Source organism: Sus scrofa, chromosome X, assembly GCF_000003025.6.
Source record: "Sus scrofa isolate TJ Tabasco breed Duroc chromosome X, Sscrofa11.1, whole genome shotgun sequence".
Classification (NCBI taxonomy): Eukaryota; Metazoa; Chordata; class Mammalia; order Artiodactyla; family Suidae; genus Sus; species Sus scrofa.
In genome coordinates, this window is record NC_010461.5 from 15,878,703 (window position 1) to 15,899,506 (window position 20,804).

At 46.8% G+C, this 20,804-nt stretch overlaps 1 protein-coding gene across 14 annotated transcripts in view; it reads right to left on the minus strand.

The window, feature by feature from the left end:
* The window catches only part of SH3KBP1 (SH3 domain containing kinase binding protein 1), a 342,082-nt gene continuing 329,706 nt past the window's right edge, over positions 8,429-20,804 (minus strand). For 11 of the 14 annotated variants that reach the window (XM_013985983.2, XM_005673482.3, XM_013985981.2 and 8 more), the window contains 4 exons: positions 20,018-20,146; positions 14,141-14,409; positions 10,515-10,578; positions 8,430-9,501 (listed from right to left, as the gene is read on the minus strand). In XM_013985983.2, coding sequence (XP_013841437.1) covers positions 9,460-9,501; positions 10,515-10,578; positions 14,141-14,409; positions 20,018-20,146 — 504 coding nt within the window. In that variant the 3' untranslated portion in view covers positions 8,430-9,459. Of the gene's footprint in view, positions 9,502-10,514; positions 10,579-14,140; positions 14,410-20,017; positions 20,147-20,804 lie in introns of all 14 variants that reach the window. The other 3 variants (XM_021080256.1, XM_021080260.1, XM_021080257.1) reach the window with 2 other exon arrangements.

The window sequence follows — 20,804 nt, forward strand, 5'->3', positions numbered from 1 at the left end:
TACACAGGAATACATCAACAGCAACAGCAAAGCAGGACCTGAGCCACATCTGCAATGTACACCACAGCTCACAGCAACGTCGGATCCTTAATCTACTGAGGGAGGGCAGTGATTGAACCTGCATTTTCATGGATCCTAGTCAGGTTCATTAACTGCTGAGCCATGAAGGGAACTGCGAATTTTTTTCAAATTATTTTTTAAAGAGGATTTATTTTCCTTTAGCTTACTGATATGGTAGATGACATGAATTGATTTTTGAATGTTGAACTTGCGTACTTGGAATAAATCCCATTTGGTTGTGGTGTATAATTCTTTTTATATATTAGGGAATTTTATCTAATACTTTATTGAGGATTTTTTTTTTCTTTTTTGGCTGCCCTGCAGCACATGCAGTTCTTGGGCCAGGGATCAGATCTGAATCGCAGTTGCAACCTAAGCCGAAGCTGCAGCAATGCCAGATCCTTAACGTCCTGTGCCGGGCCTGGAATCACACCTGTGTCCCAGGGCTAGCAAGATGTCATTGACCCTGTTGCACCACAGCAGGAACTCCTTTATTGAGGATTTTTGCATCTAGGTTCATGAGATACACTGACCTGCAGTTTTCAAAGTATTTTGTACTGCGTTTGTCTTCATTTGGTATTAGAGTACTACTAACCTCAAAAATGAGTTGGGAAATGTTCTGTTTTCTTTGACTTTCTGGAATAGATTATGTAAAATTGGTGTTACTTAAAGATTTTGTAGAATTCTCCAGTGAAACCATTTTGACCTGGAGATTTCTTTGTCAGGGCTTTTAAATTACAAGTTCATTTTTTCCAATGGTTATTTGACTGTTAAGATTGTTTTATTTTGAGAAATTGGTCCATTTCTTCTAATACGTTGCATTTACAGTTACAAACTTGTTCATAGTATTCCCTTATTATCCTTTTAATGGTTACAGAATTTTAGTGCTATCCCATTTCATTTTCTCTCTCCCCTTTTTTTTTTTTTTTTTTTTTTTTGTCTTTTGTCTTTTAAGGCCACACTCGCAGCATATGGAGGTTCCCAGGCTAGGGATCTAATCGGAGCTGTAGCTGCTGGCCTACGCCAGAGCCACAGCAATGCGGAATCCGAGCTCATGGCAGAGCCAGATCCCTAACCCACTGAGTGAGGCCAGGAATTGAACTCACAACCTCATGGTTCCTAGTCGGATTTGTTAACCACTGAGCCATGACGGAAACCCCAATGCCAGATCCTTTAACCCACTGAGTGAGGCCAGGGATCAAACCCACTCCCTCATGGATACTAGTCGGGTTCATTTCCGCTGAGCCACAACAGGAACACCCCCATTTCATTCTTGATTTAGTGATTTGTGTCTTCTCTTTTTGTCTTTTAATCTTGCTATTTATTCAAGTAAATATAGTTAAGTCTGCTGATGAAGCCACCAAAGACATTCTTAATTTCTCTTACTATGTTTTTGATTTCCAGCCATTGGAGTCTTTCTTATTGTTTTCATCTCTGCTGAAACTACCTGATGATCTTGCATCTTGTCTACTTTTTTCATTAGTGCCTTTAGCACAGTAGTCATAATTATTCTAGACTCATTCTCTGATGCTTCCAATAGCTGTGCCATATCTAAGTCTGATTCTGATGACTGCTTTGTCTCTTCAGACTGCATTTTCTTGCCTTTTGGAATGCCTTGTAATTTTTTGTTGTAAGCCAAACATTTTGTATAAGGCAGTAGATACTGTGGTAGTGTTGATATTTGTTTTCTATGGACATCAGAGACACTGAGTTCCTCTAGTGATCTTGTTTTGTCCCCCGCCCCCCGTCTTGGCTTGGGGCTTTCCTTTGTGCTGTTCTCTAGAAAGTCTACCGCTTGCAACTCTCCTTGCTGTAATCCATTATTGTTACTCCTGGAGATTTGATAGAGTGCTAGTGGGGCATGGTGGAGAGGTGTCTCTAATATTCTAAGCCTCAGTTTAATCACAAGTATTTCTGTCCTTCCTCTAAGAATAGAGCTTTCACTGTCCTTCTCCAGATGCAGTGGGTAACCAACAGCATCTTCAATGAAGAAGAACCTTGAGGTCCTTCTCCCTGAAGGCTAAATCTTTGTTTTTTAGCTGAGATGGGAACTGAGGAGGAGTGGAATTGAATCCTCCAGCTGCAATGGTATTTCACTAGTGCCCTCAGACCATGTCCTCCCACTGGAGAATAAGCCTTTGCTCCTTAAGGGAGAAGGGTCTGAGTGGAATTATCAGTGATTCTTGAGCCAGTACCCTCAGTGTACAGCATGAGTTTTCTCTGGATTTTCCCTGATCCTCCCTGTAAGAGCCAGGTGGGGTTCCTGGAGGAAATATCTGCCAAGGTTCCACCTTGCCCCACTCCCCAGTGTCATACTCTCAAGCTAGTCCACACTAAGTCTCAAGAGATTTGTTAAATTTTCTAGTTTGATATTCTTATCCATTTCTACAGTATCTGGTGGCTTCTGTCCCTGGTAAGCAAATGCTCAGGTAAAGACAGACAGACAGACAGACAGACAGAGAAAGAAAGAAAGAAAGAAAGAAAGAAAGAAAGAAAGAAAGAAAGAAAGAAAGAAAGAAAGGAAGAAAGACCTATCTCTCTATAGATTTTGAAATGCCTGTTTGCTCTGAAAACTCAGTTCTCTTTTACTTCCCAGTCTGTCTAGATTTTTTTTTTTTTTTGGTCTTTTTAGGACCGCACCCATGGCATATGGAGGTTTCCAGGCTAGGGGTGGAATCGGAGCTGTAGCTGCCAGCCTAAACCACAGCCACAGCAATGCCGCATCCTTAATCCACTGAGCAAGGCCAGGGATCGAACCTGCGTCCTCATGGATGCTAGTCAGATTCATTTCCACTGAGCCATGACAGGAAGTCCTGTCTAGCTTTTTTCTTATTGTAAGCATGGGAAGGACATCCTGCGGCTCTCTACATCTCTGAGCTGAAACTGGAAGCCCTATTCAACCATATTTGACCTACAAATGTCAATTCCATATGGGTCTACCTAATAGACCACAGCATAGCTTCTGGGTAATGCACCTTGTTTTGCTGCCACCCAAGTCGATGTCTGGAAAAGATTGCTACAGGTTGTGCTACACATAATTCATCCAGAGTGAGATGATTCCCCCTGACAGTGGTCCTCAAACTTGAGCTTACATAAGAAGCACCAGGAGGACTTGTTAAAACACAGACTTCTGGGTCCTTCTGCAGGATTTCTGACTCAGAAGATCTAGGGCAGGGCCTGAGATTTTCACTTCTACCAGTTCCTGGTTGTTGATGCTACTACTGCTCTTTTGGATTTGACACACCAAGAACCCTATGGTGTGTCTTGGAAGCCTGAGATCATTTTTACACGTCCTACTTATTCATCAGTTGGAGGTCAAATGGTCATCCCTGAGGGTCTCAGCTGACTTTAGAGAAGTGTCAAGGGCAAAGTGTCAGGAGTATGCTCACTCTTGAATTCATTCTTTCTCCAGAGTGAATCAAATTAAAAAATAATGCTTTAGGTCTTAAAACAGAGATAGATGAAAGTCTAATAGTAGATGCAAAGTCTTTGAGATAATGGTGTACTGACCATGTGAACTTGTTTTAAGATCCATGGTGATGTAACCACACTCCTTAGGGTCTGAGTGTTGGCTGAGACTCAAATACAAGTACAGTGACTCTGAAGGTTTTCTTCATAACTGTTTTCTTATCTCATGAATCCTTGCAAATGCTATAGTTTTGCAGTTAAGAGTTTTAGTAAAGGTAAAACTGGGATGCTCAAATTTAGAATAAATTCCATTTGACATCAGTCACAATTACTAATTCATCTATTCAGTCAACAAACATGTATCAAGTGCTTACTATGCACTTGGGAATATTTTAGGTTCTGGGGATACAATAGGATACAGCAGTGAAGAAAATAAAGACATTATATCAGAGTGGCTTCATTCAAGGGAGAGGAGACAGAAAACAGACGTGTGTGTGTGTGTGTGTGACTGAAGCAGGGTATCAATATGGGGGAGTCTGGGGGAGGACTGAGGCTAAACTGCTTTTTTATTAGGTAGGTTAGGGATGACCTCTCTGATGAGGTGACATTTGAGCAGTGACTAGACAGAAGGAAGAGATCCAGACTTTACACTCAAGGAAGTTTAGGCGAATACAGCTTTAGAGGTAGATAGGAGGTTAGTTATTTTTGTATACTAATGCTAATTCAAGCACGTGTATAATTAGACAAAAACTACTCTTGCTAAAAATCTCAGGGAATTCATACTTTTAGGAATCATCCACTTTTAGGAATCATCTTAAGGATAAATCAGAATAGATTTATGCCCAAGTATGTTCAGCAAAGCCTTATAACATAAAAATGTAGAGTTAACCAAAAATGCCCTGCTTTGCCTGACCTCCCCACCTTCCAGGCTCCATTGGGTACCTCTGCTCTTCCGTTCCAAAGTCCCTGGATTTCGCTCTGTGGTCATGTTCTCTTACTCTGGAAGATTTGCCTGCTTATCTATTTCACCCCTCTGAGCTCCCTGAAGACAGGGGCTACACTGCATTCCACACCTATCATAGTATCCAGCACATCATAAGCACTCAATACAAGTTCAAGAAAAGATGGTTAAATACCCTCTGGCATATCTATAGACAGAATGTTATGCAGACATTACAAATCAAGTTTTCAAAAAAAATTAATGACAAGGAAATAATACTGAGTATAAAAAGTAGACTGCAAAACTATATATACAGAATGACCACTATTATGAGACACCAAAATTCTTAAGGGCTGTGTATGAATGAAATTAGAACAATTTCTCTTTATAATTCTTTTTACTTTGAGTATAACATTAGTGTCATAATCAGAAAAAAATAAGTTAATGAAAAATATTCAAAGTGACTGACTGGATCCTTCATTTGAACCTACAGTCATCACTCTGGTCCTCTAAACTTTAGAAGATTCATTGGTAGGATTCATGTCAACAGTCCCCCCCACCCCCACCAGTGTTGTCCTCTATCACCTTCCAGGCTCTCATGATCAGCTCTGCCTCCTGGTTTTGTCTTCCTCATGACCCCCTGCCAAATTCTCAGCACTAGATGCATCCCTTTAAAATTAGGTTCTTTATCCTTCCAGGCCTGAAGTTTCTTCTGAGGCTTCTTCTCGCTTCATTCTAAATTCGCTTCCTCCAAGGAGACTGCCCTGATTGAGAACAAACAAGAACATTTCCCAAGTGTCTCCCGGTGCCAAGACAGGGGGATGGGTGGGGCATTTTATACAAGGGTTCCTGTTCATCTACCTCCCTTCAGCATTCAACAGCAGAGCTTCAGCCCCAGCCAAGTTCCTGGCTCTCAGATTAGGCACCAAACTAAGAAATACTTTGAAGCTTGAAGACAATCCACTCCATTTCTCCTAAAACATCTCCGTTTTTCTTTTGGGGAATAACCTTGGAAATGCTATTGACTTCTCTGTGGTTTTTCTGTTTAGCTTCAGATGGCTTTATCAGCTTGGCTAATTTAAAAATTGGTTTGTAAACCCCTTAAAACTTAAAAATAATTAATACAAATTATAAGGAAGCTTTGCATTTCCAGGGCACGTTCCCATCAAAGAGCTCAAAGTGTGCCAACAAACCTTAGTTTCTTAGAGAACTAGTTATATTCTGTGGGGGTGAGAGAGAAGGGAAGCATTCACTACTTAAAAATGACAGTGTTTATCTGTATAATTTAAATATGTTGCCAGGAACACACTCTTCTTTTTGAGGCAGTTTTTGCCTCTTTCTTTTTTTTCCTTAGAAAATTCTAGCTACACCCTACTGGGTTACTTTGTTTTGTTGTTTAGCTGAAATATCTTTATTACCTATTGGCCCAACAAGAAAAAAGGAATAGCCCATTTTACTGTGCATTCTGAATTCACAAATATGATCAGCACACCCTTTCACTTAGGGGAAGAGGCTGCCCCCATAGCCACTCCAGTTTGGGTCCCTTAAAAAGGCAAGAAATAAAACTACCTCTCAGGAATCTGCATCTACTTCATGGATTCTCATTGGCTTCAGGGGCTGTCTTCTTCTCCACGTGTAGGGAAACCCTAGGGACAGAACTAGGAATGTCAGGTAAAGTTTCATCACCTTAAGAGACATGACCCCTCTCTGTCCTTACGCCACTGGCAAACATCTTCTGGCCTGGAAAGAGTTTTCTCTGCCTTGGCCATTTTCCTTCCTCATTAGAGCCAACTTTCAGAACAGCATCTCCTGGCTTAGGTGGTAAGTGCCAAGCCTTCCCTCTGCTGGACACTGCAATCAGCCCAGCGGAACACCTATCACCCACACATGCATTGCCTTGTTACAGTTTTTATTCATACAAAACCAAAGAGAAAAGCTTTTTATAAACCTTCTTGGTGCTAAAACATCTTGACATAAATCTGTGCTAAAATAACTAGAGGATTAAAACCCAATCTAATATAAAAAAAGAGACCATGATGACCTCGGGTTACAATACGAAGGCCTTTGTGGGACCTGGGGATTATTTTTACACAAACCAGGGCAACTGTAAGCAAGAAATTATACACCCTGTGGTTTTCCCATCAGGGAGCTGGTCATGAAAGGAAATAAAACCCCACTATTAGTAACCAAAGACAGACACGTAATGATCGATACAGGCTGTCCTTATGGGAGAAACAAATCATGTGTTCGAGTATGCTGTCTAGAGGGCTGTGTATGAATAAAAGTGGCTTTACACAAGTATTTGAATAATAATTTAATGATTTTTACACTAAAAAAAGAATTTAGACCTAACTAGAATTTGCTGCTTAAACATGAATGTAAAATTGAACACCTTATAAATGGAATTCACAGCCACGATTTTAATGGATTATTTCTCTTCACCTGGGGAAGAAGGGGGGAGGCACTATATTCCATGTCTTCTGAAGACATTTCTCTACGAGTAAATCAAACTGTAAAAATTGAGAAAAATGACTTCAATTCCAAGATATCATTCCTCTTGGACTATGACAACTTTGAACAAAAATATTTTCACAAAACTTCATTTTAATCATCTTCGTTACAAAGCACAATACTTAAGACTTTTCTAAATACAACTTTAGAAAATGAAGCAAAAAAATAATCTCCATAGATGCTGGTCGAGTCCATGCTGAATGCAAAAGAATTTTTTCAAAAGTGATACTTCCAAGCTTTTCAATATTCTTGATGGGTCCATTTTAAAGAGTAAAGATGGTAGCTGCTTGGGCAGTGGCTCGTCCAGTTCCATGACGTAGAATCCTCTTGTTGATTAGCCCACAGGGCAGTAAGGAAGCTGGATATGCCAGCTTCTCCTTCTAGAATTGCTTCTCTCTCTCCTGATACAAAGCAAGCCAGGGGCTCTGAGGAGAAGATGACAGCCCTCTATATTCTAGGTTGCCAGTGCCCCATGAGGGCGCTCCAACCTCTCAATTTAATTATTAACAATCCTACTCTGTATACACATTATATAAAACTATATCATTAGGGATCTTCATGACGAGTAAATGAGAAATCCAAACATCAAAGAATCCAATCCTCATTCTTAGATTAGGTGGCAGGAAATCTCTAAAGGCTTCAAGTTTAGCGTAGAAATGCTTAGAATGGTCAAGGGGTACAGGAATGTTTTATGCTGCCCTTGGAAACTTGGGGCTCCTGACCCCAAGCACATTGACAGCAAGGCTGCTGAAAAGGCAATATGTCCAGATATGAGAGCGACGGATGTGAGGCTTCTTTCTTTACACACTCCGTTCTCTTAACTGTGCCCCCAACCTGGAACCTCACCTGGGAGACCAGGGCATCCTGGGTTCTGTAAATACTTTGGAGGAAGTAGCAGCCTCAAACAACAAAGTTGAGTATGTAGGTAAGAGGAAGGCGGGGGAAGGGAGAGAGGAAGAGACATTTATTTGCAATACTTTCCATGATCAAGAATAAGTGGTGATTTTTTTGTTTGTTTGTTCATTTGCATCACTCCTTCATTGTTAGCAATTCTCATTCTTTGTGGTTGTGCAAATCTACCAAGGTTTAGTAGTTTCACTCTAAAACTCAGGAAATAGACAAAGCAGCTTTTTAGAAACACATAAAACATCTTCAGGGGCCATTAAGGGACCACCCCCCACCCTCCCCAATCCCCAAACAATCTTGCAATACAGTATGCGCCCCTTATTTTCAGCTAAGGATGAGAAAACGGTTACATAGTCTAAGGCTGAACTCTTCATTTGCTACAAAGATAAAGCGGACAAGCAAACACCAGTTTCCTCGGATTGGAAAAAGCAATTCCACAAATGCAAGGGAGAGCCAATGGCTCCACTTCAGCAAGAGCCTCCCCCCTTTCTCTTGGACCTGAGGAAGGGGTTACAAGAGAGCAAGGCAAATGACATCATGTGAGTACAGTTTAAACAGCACGCACGGATAACCCAGTGCAGGAAATAATACAACTTCCCCCCCCTTTGTTTTCATTTGCATTTTACTTTTATTTATTTTTGCTTCAATAATGCATATTCTGTTCACTCAAAAGGTGCAAAGGACAGGAAGCAGGGGTTTAACTTGGCTGATGAAAAATCAAGCAGGGGTGACATTTCTAGTTCATGAACAACCTAAAACTAGGAGAACGTCAAAGTCACAGCTGGTACCAAAGAGCGCGCCCAACTTCACAGCTGTCTCCTCTTAGGACCTTAGGTTAGGTGGGAGAAGCTTTGAAGACAGTGGCCTCTAGCAGACTTTGATAAGTGGCTAAAAAAAAAAAATGTGTGTGTGTGTGTGTGTGTGTGTGTGTTTTAAATCATGGTAGCTGCATCACAAAAGCTCCAATCAAGAGGGTGGTAAAAAGAAGGCACAGATCATTGCAAATACCAGATTTTCTCTTTCTCTTTTTGTAAATATACCATCATATATAAGCTAAAATTTATCTTAGGGTGGTGGGGTTGGCTGGCAGGAGAAGGGAGAGGTTGGACCTAAAATTGCATATGTAATAGAATCCGAGAGGGGGACACAAAGCGAGGCAGCTTTCTGCCTAAAGCCAAAGAGTGGGACACTCGCTCCGGACTATGTGTAATACAAACACTGGGCGGGGGAGGGGAACCTGTGACAAAACACGATTAAAAAAATCATAAAATTATAAAGCTTGTAAACGAATAATCTAAAATTACATTTTATTAATGGAAAATATCATCAAAATAGTACCACTATGGACTAAACTGCCTGAGTTTTCGTTTCGCGTGAGATCTCATAGTAAAAAAGCCTTTAGCACAATTTGCTCTAAGTCACAACTAGTGCCAGACCCAGGGCTATAACCATGGGGAAGAGTCTCCTCTTGGATGGAATTTGTGTTGTGCTATCAAGACTTTTGTGCTAATCTTTCAAACTGGGACATGTTGAGGCAAACCTTTAATCTTTTGGCACAAGGTTATTTTGGCTGGGGCAGAAAATGTGAGTCTTGGACTCAGGATGAATAATGCGACATTTCATTTATCAAGTATTCATTTTGATTGAAGAACTTTCTTGATGTCATTAACCTCCATCTAGAAAGGAAAAACAAGAGCCGAACAAAATCACAACGAGTTCGCTGGTTGGATAAAACCTGAGAGATAAGCCACGTGGTTGATCGAAAGCAAGCAAGCCAGCAGACAATTTGAGAGGTGACATGGGTGAAAGAACACCCGAATGAAGGGTTGATAAGGATGCCAGCAATGACATAAACCTAAAGAGCAAGCACACCAAATGCAATGCGCTAGGGAATGGTGGCTGTTTGACTTCTCAAGCCACCCATACCCGAAACTGTCAAGAGCAACAATACAATGATCATTCCAGTGTTTTGGCCAGTGGGTGGAGCGGGCCATCCTGACACACTGGACCACTCGGCACAGTTGGAAGGCGGCGGTGGCTGGGCCCAAGGGGGTGTCTATCAGCACCTCCAAAGTGATGACAAGCAGTTACCAGTCCTTTAAGCAGCACGGATCCCAGTCACCACCAAGGGCACCAACTGAATGAGAGCCGGAAGCCCACCATTTCCAACTCCCACGCGCTCCCGACCATCTGGTAATGGTGCAGGCAGACCTAGGGAGAGGCTGGAGGGGGCAGAGCCCTGATGCCCTGGCAGGACTGACACGGCTGCCAGGGACAAGGAAAGAGACGGAGTCCTAGTGCCCACTGTGCATGACCCTGGTCCTTGGAGTCCGGGGTGGCCGCAGGACAGAAGTGCCAATGGGGTCTCCCCAGCACCATACCCTCTGGCAGTTATGACGATGAGGCCTCTGAAAACTGGGGAGAACTCTGCGCAGAGGAGATGTTTCAGATAAATTCTGAATGAGAACCCCCCTGCGGGCACGTATGCTAAGGCCCGCCTTCCACCAAGACTTCCTGAATCCCAGCAGAGGATGTGAGGTGAGGCGACAGAGGGCTAAGAAAACTGTCACAGGAAGTGCATCTAAATCTGCAGAGAAGTAACTACCATTTACTTTCAAAATAAAGCCCTGACTCTGCTCCCGCCCCCATGTGAGCCTCTCACGGGCCAACAGGACCCCAAGGGACCCACCTGCAGCCGAAGCCGGATTTTCTTCTCTTCGTCCAACTCTGACAGTAACTGCTTAATCTCTCGTCTGGAAAGCAAATGGCAATAAAATTAAACAAAAGCCCAGACTTCTCCAACCAGAGATAAGAGGTCTCTTATCACTACCAAATCCACCTGATCCTTTTGCAAAGAAAATGTGGACAGAACATTATATTTGCTTTGCACAGCTACTGCTTCAAGTCTGTTGCAGACAGCAGGGCTGGCCGTGATCTCTGGGCTCCCACAATATGGAGCCATCAAAGAGTAGCTCTGAAATGACCTTTGAAACCCCCTCAGTGCAAGCGTCTCCTAAAAGGAGGAGACGCGGGAGACTGGAGCCCAGAGAGGTGGGCTTGCCCAGTGCCAAGACTCCAGGTAGCCAGGCTCACGTTCTGCTGCCTTCCCTCTAATGGCGCCTTTATCACACAATCGCTGGTCTTGACATGGACTTACCTAAGAATATTCATCGCAGATATTTTTACCACTCCGTATACATCTCCTTTATTTTCACAGAGCTTTACCTTGCTAAAAGGTGAGTGGTATGTTTTCAGGGATTCTCACAAAATCCTACCAACAGTTACACCCGAAAACGTAAGGGAGAGTAACAGAACTATTGACATGGTACTCACATCAGAGAGCAAGCAGACACGAGTTAGAGCACACGGTCCAGCGCCCTTGCCGACATTAAATAGTGAAGCAGAACAAAGCTGATCATCATGCAAACTCGGGCTCTATACTTAGGACCCTGCAACCATCCTAACTCTGAGCAGAGAGCGGTACTCCATTTTAGGGCCTCAAACCCTTCATTTTACCCACGTATTTTCACAAACTGGGTGGAAAAAAAAATCAAAAAACAAAGTCCTCAGAAACAGCACAATTCACGGGGTAGCGGTGATAGAGCATTTGCTCCCTTGAGAGCAGCACCGCGATGGTCCCTGTGCGTGGGGCAGTGTCCCGATGCTGCTGTTGCGTGTCAGGTTCTCTGACATTAGCCAGCTGTCATTCGTTCCTCTATTTCTTCAAGCGCACACTATGCACCGCTGTCTCAGTGGGCGGCGCTTGGGGCTTAGGACAGAAGTAGGCGACGGGACCCCAAACAAAGAGCAGGACTCCAGGAAGACTCCAAGCAGGCAAAGCCTCGAGTGGTCCAGGTGGGGGAGTGAGTGAGGGAAGGAGGTGTCAAGAAAGTCACTAAGTCTTGAAGTAGTGTAAAAAAAAAAAGTTTAAGTGTAGGAGGAGGGAGGAAGATGGGGGAGTTGATGGAGAAGATCCAGGACAGAAGCGGGGAGGTGAGAGCCACACATTTGGGGATGAGGGCTGAAAGCAAAGTGACACCAAGAGCTATGTTGGAGAGCTCCCACTGCGGCTCAGCAGTAACGAACCCGACTAGGATCCATGAGGATGCAGGTTCGATCCCTGGCCTCACTCAGTGGCCTAAGGATCTGATGTTGCCGTGAGCTGCAGTGGAGGTCGCAGACACGGCTCGGATCCGGCATTGCTGTGGCTGTGGTGTAGACCGGCAGCTGCAGCTCCGATTTGACCCCTAGTCTGGGAACCTTCACATGCCGTGGGAAGCGACCCTAGAAAAGACACACACACACACACAAAATAGCTACGTTAGTAGACTGGTGGAGACTCACTGCTGCTGGGCTGTGAAGGGCTGGCCTTGGAGAGGGGCCACTGTGACGTTTGATTCAAGAACACGTGGGCTGGGGAAGAACAGCTCGAGTCAGGTATGCCCAGGCTTCACAATGGACAGAGAAGCATGGGGTGCAGTGGCCCCAGGGCACTGGCGATTCTACGCTCAGACTGAGGCCATTTCAGATGCACAGGAAAGTTCCAGGCACCTCTCAGAGGAATGAAGCCTTGGATCCAGGTCGGTCTGACCCAATGCTGTTCAGCTAAGGCTGAGAACCAGGGCTCTGAGATATACAGGAGCTGTTGGGTCAAGGCCTAGGCAGGGGACACATGTCACCTGGACGTGGATAGGGCCTTTGGGTACCCAAGCTATACTGTGCAGAGTCAGGAAGAACTTCGGACTTGAAGGGGTGAGGGGCAGCCCGGCTGGCCCCCTCGAGACCCTCTCCAATCCCATCCTGTGATTCTGCGTATTTATTTGACAAGCCCCATCCAGGTAGTGGTGAGTCCAAGAAGCCCCCAATTCATAGGCCACCTCTAGCCTCAGTGGTATAGAACCGGAATAGAGCCACAGTGCCCAAAGTGAGTTCCGGGCAAGCCTCGAGCTAGAATGCTCTAGGGGAAAAAAGGACGGAGACTAAGAAGGTTTGGGAAACACTGCATAAGCTATCCTCTGTCTTCCACGCACACTGAAGGCTCTGAGCAGCACTTCGAGATGAACTTGACTTCATTTAACCCACTTTTTCCCCAAAGTACACAGAACACGTCAGGGTCTTCCAGCCTCGTTGGGGGAGGTGGCTGCCAGGGTTTCTGCCAGCTGTAGACTCCTACCTACCTCCATCCCTCCCCAGCTCCCGAGGGCATGACTGCAGGTCTGTGGCCCCATCCCCTGCCACTGCCCGGGGCACCTCCCGATAGGGGCGGCCAGGCAGCAGGAATGTGCTGACTGGCCGGGCTGATCCCCGGCCCGTGAACTTGCCCGTGCTGTTCCCTCTGCTGGAGTGCTCTGCTCTTGGCAATCCTAGGTCGGCCTTCAAAACCCTAGTCAGGAAATGCCTCCTGAGGCGCCTCCCCTGTTTCCTCAAGAAAGAGCCCCAAACTCTCTGAGCCTCAGTTTATTCAGATAAGTGCCTCCCGGCTTCTAATCCTTTTACCATTTTTTTTGGTCACTGAGCACAGCATCCTAGGATGTGTGTGTGATATTTCTTTTTGCTTCCAGATCCCTCCCCCCATCTAAGCACCCCTTAAAGATCAGAGAGGTGGAGCATCAAGTCTCTGGTTTAAAGAGTCCTTGTGGGAGTTCCCGTTGTGGCGCAGTGGTTAACGAATCTGACGGGTGTCCATGAGGATGCAGGTTCAATCCATGGCTTTGCTCAGTGGGTTGGGGGATCCAGCGTTGCCATGAGCCGTGGTATAGGTTTTTAGACAAGGCTTGGATCCTGTGTTGCTGCGGCTGTGGTTCAGGCCAGCAGCTACGGCTCCAATTTGACCCCTAGCCTGGGAACCTCCATATGCTGAGGGTGCGGCCCTAAAAAAAAAAGAGGTCTTGCCTCTTTTTCATACGTGCTGGCCCCTAAATGCAAGCCAATTTCTTCATGGGGCAGCTAATCGAAGACACTGCAATTTTTCTGATGCTGGACGAAAAGCCGGCTGTTGGGCTCGTTAAGAGGTGGTGCCTGCGCTCACGGACTGGTTCATGGGGATGTGGAGCTCTTTTCTTTCTCGGAGCCTGCTGAGCCGCCTCCTCCCCATCCGCCCTGCCGCCAGGCCATGCCCTTCCTGCAGCAGCTGGTCCCGGGCTCAACGAAGCCTCTCGGGTTCACACGCCCACTCCCACCCCCGCTGCCGCCAGCCCCCCGGGGAGGCCGGCCCATCCTCAGGGGCCAGGCTGGGACCCGGGCTGGCAGAACCAGGCCCCTCCTTGGCGGCAAGCAACCCGGTAGGCCGCTGAAGAAGGAGGCTCAGACACTCACTTCTGCTGGTCCTTCATGGTCTCGATGAGGCTCCTCAGCTCCCGGACCTGCGTCCTCAGCTCCTCCAGGGCCGCCTGGCTGCTGGCCGCAGGCTCCATCTTTGGTTTTCCTTCCACGCCGAAGAGAGACGGGGAGTTGGCTCTGTGTCCGACTGTTCCCAGAGACGACGACAGCGGGGAGGACGCTGCTGAGGACAGGGAGGCTGGCCCGCCGCTGCCCGCAGCCATGGTCCCTGGCTTGGGGGGCAGGGATGCTTTGTTGTCGGACACCTGTGACAAGGGAGGACAGAGGGGACTCAGGCCAGGGATCTGTGTGCTGCACCTCCCCGTCCCGTTTGCTAATCCCTCGTCTCCATCAGTGTCCTCGCCTCCCTCTGGGGACACTCCCTCACTCCTTCCCCCCAGGGCCCCCCAGGACCTGCGTGGGGCAGGCAGCCCCTTATGTTATTTTAAATCTTCGCCACCTTTCTGAACAGGTAGCTCCTAACTGGTGTCATGCGCACGTCCCTACCAGTATCTGCATGCTCGGAAGGGCGCCGCACACAGGTCCTCAAGGAGCTTAGAACCCAGCGAGGCACAGACAGACAGACCAACCAACACACCACTGGGGGTGGCGGGCGGGGGGCGGGAGTGTGCACGCAGGGAGGGAAGCACAACAAGCCGCAGGAGCACACAGAAGGGACCCAGGGACACCCCTAGACCGGGAGGATGGGGTCCTAGACAGGCCGCCGTGGCTGAGGAGGAAATACAGATCAAGGGCCATGGCTGGGGATGGAGGAAGGAGTATTCGGGTTGGCCTTTTCGTGGGAGGAAGAACGGGCTGAAGGCCCAAATGGCAATCTCGGTTTTGCACGAACTGAATTTTAGGAGCCAGAGGGCCGGCCGAGAGGGGAGGCCACTGGGCTGAAAAGAGTGAGTTGGGCCAGAGAAATTGCCAGAGAGAAGTGGGAGCCATGGGGGTGGATGACACAGAACGAGAAGAGAAGAGAAGAGGCCCAAAGATGGAACCTGGGGATGCCCCAAACTGACGAGGTGGAGAAAGAAGGAGAGAACCCTTGGGGACCCGGCCAGGGTGGTGAGAGAAGGGGCGCAGCCAGACCAGAAGAGGGGCCCGGGTTCCGGAAGTCCCCTGGAGGAGTTTCCACAAGGGTGCTGAGAGGAAAATTGGGGGGAGGCCACGTAGCGGAGCCAAGGGCGACTACAATCTGATCAAGACAGGGTAGCGGCAGAAGGGGAGGTGAGGGGAGTGGCCCGCAAGACTAGAACTCTCTTTCCGTGGAGGGCCCCGGTGGCGCAGTGAGTTAAGGATCTGGCATTGTCTCTGCAGTGGCTTGGCTGCTGTGGTGTGGGTTCCATCCCCGGCCTGGCACAGTGGGTTAAGGATCCGGCATGGTCACAGCTCCGGCGTGGGAACTTCCATATACCACGGGTGCGGCTGAAGAAGGAAGGAAGATGGGCGAGAGGTGGAGACAGGATTAAGGATGAGTTTTGCTTGCTGTCGAAGATGGGGGCGACCCTGCGCTGAACGACAGCCTAAGGGAAAGCCCCCATGCTGAAGACGGAGGAGAAATGCAGGGCAGGCCTGGTGGGGAAGTGGCCTGAGGGGGCCAGGAGGGTACCAGGAGCGGGACAGTCATGGGCAGGAGGGAAGAGGGGCCGGAGCTGGTAGTCAGGCGGCGAGGGGGAAGGAGAAGACAGGATGCCCGGCGGCAAAGCGGGTGAGGGGAGGAAGCTGAGGCTGGTGGTGAAGCCGGGAAGCCCTCCAGCAGCCGGCGCCCAGGGCAGGAGCCAAGACAGGGCTGGGTTGGCACAGCGGCGAGGAGGGAGAGTCTGGATTCAGGCTGTGCTACAGGGAGAAACCAGGCAGAGGCAGCCAGAAGCAGATGGGCCATCATTCCCAGCCTTTCTGCTCGCCTTTTCTCTGCCAAGTTATCATTGAGGAAAAGCGCTTTCTGTTGCCAGGGAGAGCAATCCACCATCCTGTGCTTACGGCTAGTAGGAGTCATAGTAAGAGGGGAGAGGGACCGACAGCAGGAGCGCTGCTTCTATGCCGGACATTGGCTGGACAATTGAAAGAAGGGTCGGTTGGCACACACGTGTGATGGAGCGGGAAACCGAGGCTGAGGGATGTGGTTGAGACATTCCCCAAGGCTCAGAGCCGATAAAAGACAGAAGTGAGATGCAATCCCCTCCCTGGCAGCGGGACCCTCAAGCCTGGTACTGTGACCATGGCTGCCTCAGTCTGAAGATTCACGCTCTCCTGACCTGATTTTCGGTGCTTCTATAGCTGGGTTCACACTGTTCCCCATGTCCCACCCTGTGTTCTCAGGCACCTCCCTCAACCCACCAATGTCCTCATGCTAATTGACTTCTGGGCACTGCTTCTGCTTCTTCTTCTTCTTTTTTTTTTTTTGTCCTTTTAGGGCTGCACCTGCAGCATATGGAAGTTCCCCCAGGCTAGGGGCTGAATTGGAGCTAGAGCTGCCGGCCTACACCACGGCCACAGCAACATGAGGTCTAAGCTGTGTCTTTGACCTACACCACAGCCCACGGCAAAGAGGGACCCTTAACCCACTGAGCGGGGCCAGGGTTAGAACCTGTATCCTCATGGGTACTAGTCAGGTTTGATACCACTGAGCCACGATGGGGACTCCCTACTTTTTTAAAAAAAAATCTTATAATTTATCTGTCAATTATACCTGAATAAAGCTGAAATAATACAAAATAGTTTTCATAAATGCAAAAAAAAAAAAACCCACCAAGCTTTCTAAGCTAGAGTAGGGGTATTCAATGAAACACATCATGAAGCAGAACTATCATAGCAAAGCTGGGTGTCTTCCAGGATTTTACTGCATTAGATACTGAGTTAACTACTTTCCAACTGCTAATTCTTTTAATCTCAGCAAGGATTTAGGCACTATTATTCGTGCAAAATGGAAAACGTAAGGATCAGAAGAATTAAGTCATTTTCCAAAAATTATTTAGTTAATTAGAGAACGGAATCGAGATGTGAACCAAGCTCGTCTAGACTCCCATGTTCTTTCCACTACATCAGATATAAAAATAATTATTTAACATTAAATAAGTTAAATATATCCGTCAACATAAACCTGGGACTATGTATTTATATATAGTATATACATTATATATTTAATATGTATATGAAATATGGAGAATTTGGGCTATGGGCACTTTTTTTTTTTCTTTTTTTTAAGGGCCGCACCTGCGGCATGTGGAAGTTCCCACGTCAGAGCTATAACCGCTGGCCTACAGCACAGCCACAGCAACGCCAGATCTGAGTCGCATCTGCAACCTACACCCCAGCTCACAGCCATGCCGGATCCTTTAACCCACTGAGCAGGGCCAGGGATCAAACCCACATTAGTCGGGTTGGTTACTGCTGAGCCACAATAGGAACTCCGTGAATCAATGCTTCTCTAGCATTTCCTACATGGCTTGTTCTCCTGGTCCATTTCAGCTAACAAGTGCTTTTTTTAATGCCCTCATGGAGTACAGGCCACCAAATGTCCTGACCAAATTAGTTCAAGTGGAATTTCCAGAAGCAATAAACAACATGACATGACAACTCCAGGGAAAGGGAGAGGCTCAGAAACGTGAAGAGCCACTGCCCACCAGTAGATGTCACTATAGAGACACCCTAGGGATGTCAGAGCCTGCAACCACAGGTAGACCTACGGTCTTCAGGAAAAACCAGGTCTAAACACAATTTCTGCCAAGGAATTTCTTTATAAAGGAAGAATGCTTCAGTTCTGTGAATAATTACAATCCATCTGCTTTATAGGATCATATTTTTGCTATTTCAGATTTTTAAGAAAATCTATACATGTAAGTTCTTAAACTATGAGAAGGAAAATTTCACATCCTCTTTGATGTGTGTCAATTCCTGCTTCGAGTGCCTTAAAACATGACTTCCACTTTCTGCTTTTAGATAGAAAGCAGTTGCCAAGGTTTAGAGAAAATAATTCCAATCGACTGGGTTCTCTTAGCATGAGAATGGAATATTATTTTATGTAATTAATTTATTTTGCTTTTCAGGGCCACACCTGCGGCATATGGAAGCTCCCAGGCTAGGGGTTGAATTGGAGCCAAAGCTGCTGGCCTACACCACAGCCGCAGCAAAGAGGGATCGGAACCACATCTGCGACCTACACCACAGCTCATGGCAACGCTGGATCCTTAACCCTCTGAGTGAGGCCAGGGATTGAACCTGTGTCCTCATGGATACTAGTCAGGTTCGTAACCCGCTGAGCCACAATGGGAACTCCTGAGAAAATGGAATTTTAAAATTGTACTTCACAATCACAGGATGAACAGAACTTGTACGGGGTACCCTTTGGATACTACATGAAGTTACTAAACAATGCCTTCTTCATTCCTCATACGACAATAATAAAAAAAAAATTAATAAAATAAATATAATAAAATTTCATACGCCTTGGGCGTGCAATAAAATTAAAATGTTTTCAGATGATAAATTTATCCTAATAAATAAATTCAAATGAGTTTTTAAGAAACCCTATTAGTTATTCAAATTCATGAACTGCCAACCAAAACTTGTGACACCACCAGTTTTGAAGTCACAATCCGTGGGCAGAGGGCACAGCATTTAATATATTCAATGTATTCTTTCTAGACACTTCTAGGCTTTTAAAGTCGTTTTAGGAGTTCCCGTCGTGGCGCAGTGGTTAACGAATCCGACCAGGAACCATGAGGTTGCGGGTTCGGTCCCTGCCCTTGCTCAGTGGGTTAACGATCCGGCGTTGCCGTGAGCTATGGTGTAGGCTGCAGATGCGGCTCGGATCCCACGTTGCTGTGGCTCTGGCATAGGCCGGTGGCTCCAGCTCTGATTCAACCCCTAGCCTGGGAACCTCCATATGCCGCGGGAGCGGCCCAAGAAATGGCAAAAAGACAAAAATAAATAAATAAATAAAAATAATAAAGTCGTTTTGGTGCTTGTGATGGTGATGGTAGTGGTAGCGGTGGTATTTAAGGGCCTTTGTGTGTGTGGGGGGGGATTGATATTATGAAGAGGAGATCAAACCCCAAGAGAAAATATGAGAAATCAACTTTAAACTTGTATCTCAGGGATTCTGCCCGGTTTTGGAGACTGTGTAACATTCCTTAGGGGTTTCGATGACGAAAGTAATCACCGTCACTGAAGAATGACAACAACTTACATTGTCTGTTGCAATGGACTGAAGGTTTATGTCCTCCCAAAATTCATGTGTAAAAATCTGAACCCCCATAGTGATGGTATTGGGAAATCGGACCTTGGGAAGGTGATTAGGTCATGAGGGAGTTCCTGCTGTGGCTCAGTGAGTAATGAACCGGGCTAGAATCCATGAGGATGTGGATTCGATCCCCGGCCTCGCTCAATTGGTTAAGGATCCGGTGCTGCCGTGAGCTGTGGTGAGGGTGGCAGACGTGGCTTGGATCTGCGGTTGCTGTGGCTGGGCTGTAGGCTGCTGGCTACAGCTCCAATTTGATCCCTAGCCTGGGAACCTCCATACGCTGTGGGTGTGCCCTTTCCCCCCAAAAAAGGGACCCCAGAGATCTCTCTCTCCCTCTTTCCTCCACGGGAAGATACAGTGAGAAGTTGGCAGTGTGCAACCCTAAAGCGATCTCTCAGCGGAACCTGACCAGACTGGCACCCTGATTTGAGGTGTTCTGCCTCCAGAAATGTGAGAGAGAAACTTCTGTTGCTCATAAGTCACCCAGTCTATGGCACTTTGTTTTAGCAGCCCCAAATGACCAAGACATCGGCTTATCCTTGTTTGGTTTATAACTCATCATCAGAGCATACGAGAAGGCGGGGGTCCTGTGCTGTGGGACTCCCTCGCCACGGCTGGCCACTCACTTGGGAAATGGTAACAGTCTTTGACGTTTTCTTTGACGCGTCCACTCCTCTGTGCGCAAGCGAAACGTGTTCTTCTTTATCTTCTTCGGGGCTTGGGGAGTCAAAGATATCAGGGCTTGAAAGGGAAGACTGGATAAAGCCAAAAGAAAATGCTTTTGTCAGAATTACACCTTAGCTGACATGCCTTTTGTTAACATAACGCTGTGTGCTTTGCAAAGAGCTCGACACTTCTATTTTGTTTGTCTCCTCATTATAACTGCGAGGCAGAAAGGGTGCTATTTATCTGTGCACTAGAGAGAGTGGCAGAACTGGGACTAAGAAGCAAGATCTCCTAGACTAGGGATTTTTCTATGGGACCTTTCCACTGATGCCCACTGGTCATTTCACCCATGCGAGCATCTGTCATCCATCTTCTCCTGCTCCCTCCTTCCCCCAGAGCCTCTCTCTTTTTGTGAACATTTGCACTGGGCTTAACACTGAGCTTAACAGTGACATGCCGGGCACCGTCCTTGCTCTCACGGGGTTGACAGTCCGGTGGGGAAGGACACACAGGCCGAAAGAAGCTGCCTCCATTCCCTCCTGATTCTTTTTCAGAACCGCCAAATCTGCTGCTTAGTGAAGCGCCTAAAAGAACTCGTCTGAGAGGAAACCATCTTTAGGGGCGAAGGATCAGCAGCCCTGGGGTCCAGTGACTAGCACTTCCGTAGCCCCGGGGAACAGCCCTGCCTGCCAGCACAGCAAGCTCACGCTTAATTTGGCACCTGCTGCTAAAACGCTGCCCTCACTG